At 39.7% G+C, this 1,193-nt stretch overlaps 1 pseudogene across 1 annotated transcript; it reads left to right on the top strand.

Moving 5' to 3' along the window:
- TEOVI_000861500:pseudogene lies at positions 1–683 on the top strand (annotated as a pseudogene). The gene is given in 4 exon segments: positions 1–261; positions 264–518; positions 521–538; positions 540–683. Coding segments are annotated over 4 exon segments (678 nt in total).
- Positions 684–1,193: the final 510 nt, after the last annotated feature.

Below are 1,193 nucleotides of genomic sequence, written 5' to 3'. Positions count from 1 at the left end.
GATGAAATAGTAAAAGAGAAGCATATTTCCCCAATTCTATTCATGACAACATCAGAGTTTTATGCGCCTCAGTTGAATTTCCTCACTGACTCAGATCACAAGGAGCATGTGCAGAGATGTTTTTTGCTTTTTAATGTGGGTTACAAAAAAGAGGAGGATAAGAAGCTAACTCATTTACTAAAATCATATCCTAGTGGAAAACCTTATCTTAGTGAAGGTGGAAATATAATTACAAGAGTATGAGCATTTAAGAAATTTGAATTTATATGTTGTGAGAATTGCTGAAGGGAAGTGGTGAATTGTGGTCGGAGCAGAGTATTTCAAAACCTTTACTAATTTGGGGTGTTACAAAGGAATAAGCTGTTATACAAAGATTTGTTTTGAGGAGAGGCATGATTGGGTTGGATTATGAGGAGAAATTTTTTATTCCATATAATGTTGAAATTTGAGAGGCTCCATTTATTTACTCGCAACGACAACCAGTTGCATACGAAAAGAAAGCAAAACTGATTGTGAAAACGATAATTGGTACAAAGAGTTTGAAATCAGGAAAATTTAGTAGGAAAGACTCGGGAACAATTCAAAACTATATAATCAGTGGGAGAAAATGGGATTTATATTTTGGGAATATTTGTGGCAATGCGTTTATAAGCGGGTATTTGTTTTAAGGTAAAAAGATTTAACGCCAAAACTCTACTCTGACTTAAGGTTCGGACAAAGAAAATCGGTTGAGAACCAGCAAAAACACAAAAAACTGCCAATAATAGGTGGTGGGCACCACAGATGAAAAAACTGCACTATTCAATGAGTTGTTGACCTAACTCTAGGCACCATCACAGGTTTGAAAGCAGAAGATCACCAAAACCAAGCATGCAAGCGGCAGCACTGCTTTTATTAGTTTTGAGCGCGATAACCAGCATCGAAGCTGCAGCCGATGACGTCAATCCAGATGACAAAAAGAAAGACTTTGCAGCCTTGTGCGCGCTAGCTGCGCTGACCAACCTCCAGACCACAGTGCCCTCAATAAACACGTCACGTCTCGGAGCCTACGACAACTTGCAACAGGTCAACCTAAGCCTAAGCAACAAAGAATGGAAAAACCTGTTCAATAAAGCTGCTGACAAAAACGCGCCTCCCAAGCAGCCACCGGACGGCTTTAAGACGGACCCTACATGGAAGAAGCAGTGGCCGAT

The sequence above is a fragment of the Trypanosoma equiperdum genome (assembly GCF_001457755.1).
Source record: "Trypanosoma equiperdum strain OVI genome assembly, contig: ctg_1958, whole genome shotgun sequence".
Lineage (NCBI taxonomy): Eukaryota > Euglenozoa > Kinetoplastea > Trypanosomatida > Trypanosomatidae > Trypanosoma > Trypanosoma equiperdum.
Note: the sequence above shows the minus strand (reverse complement) of the source record. Positions and strands in the feature narration are given on the sequence as shown.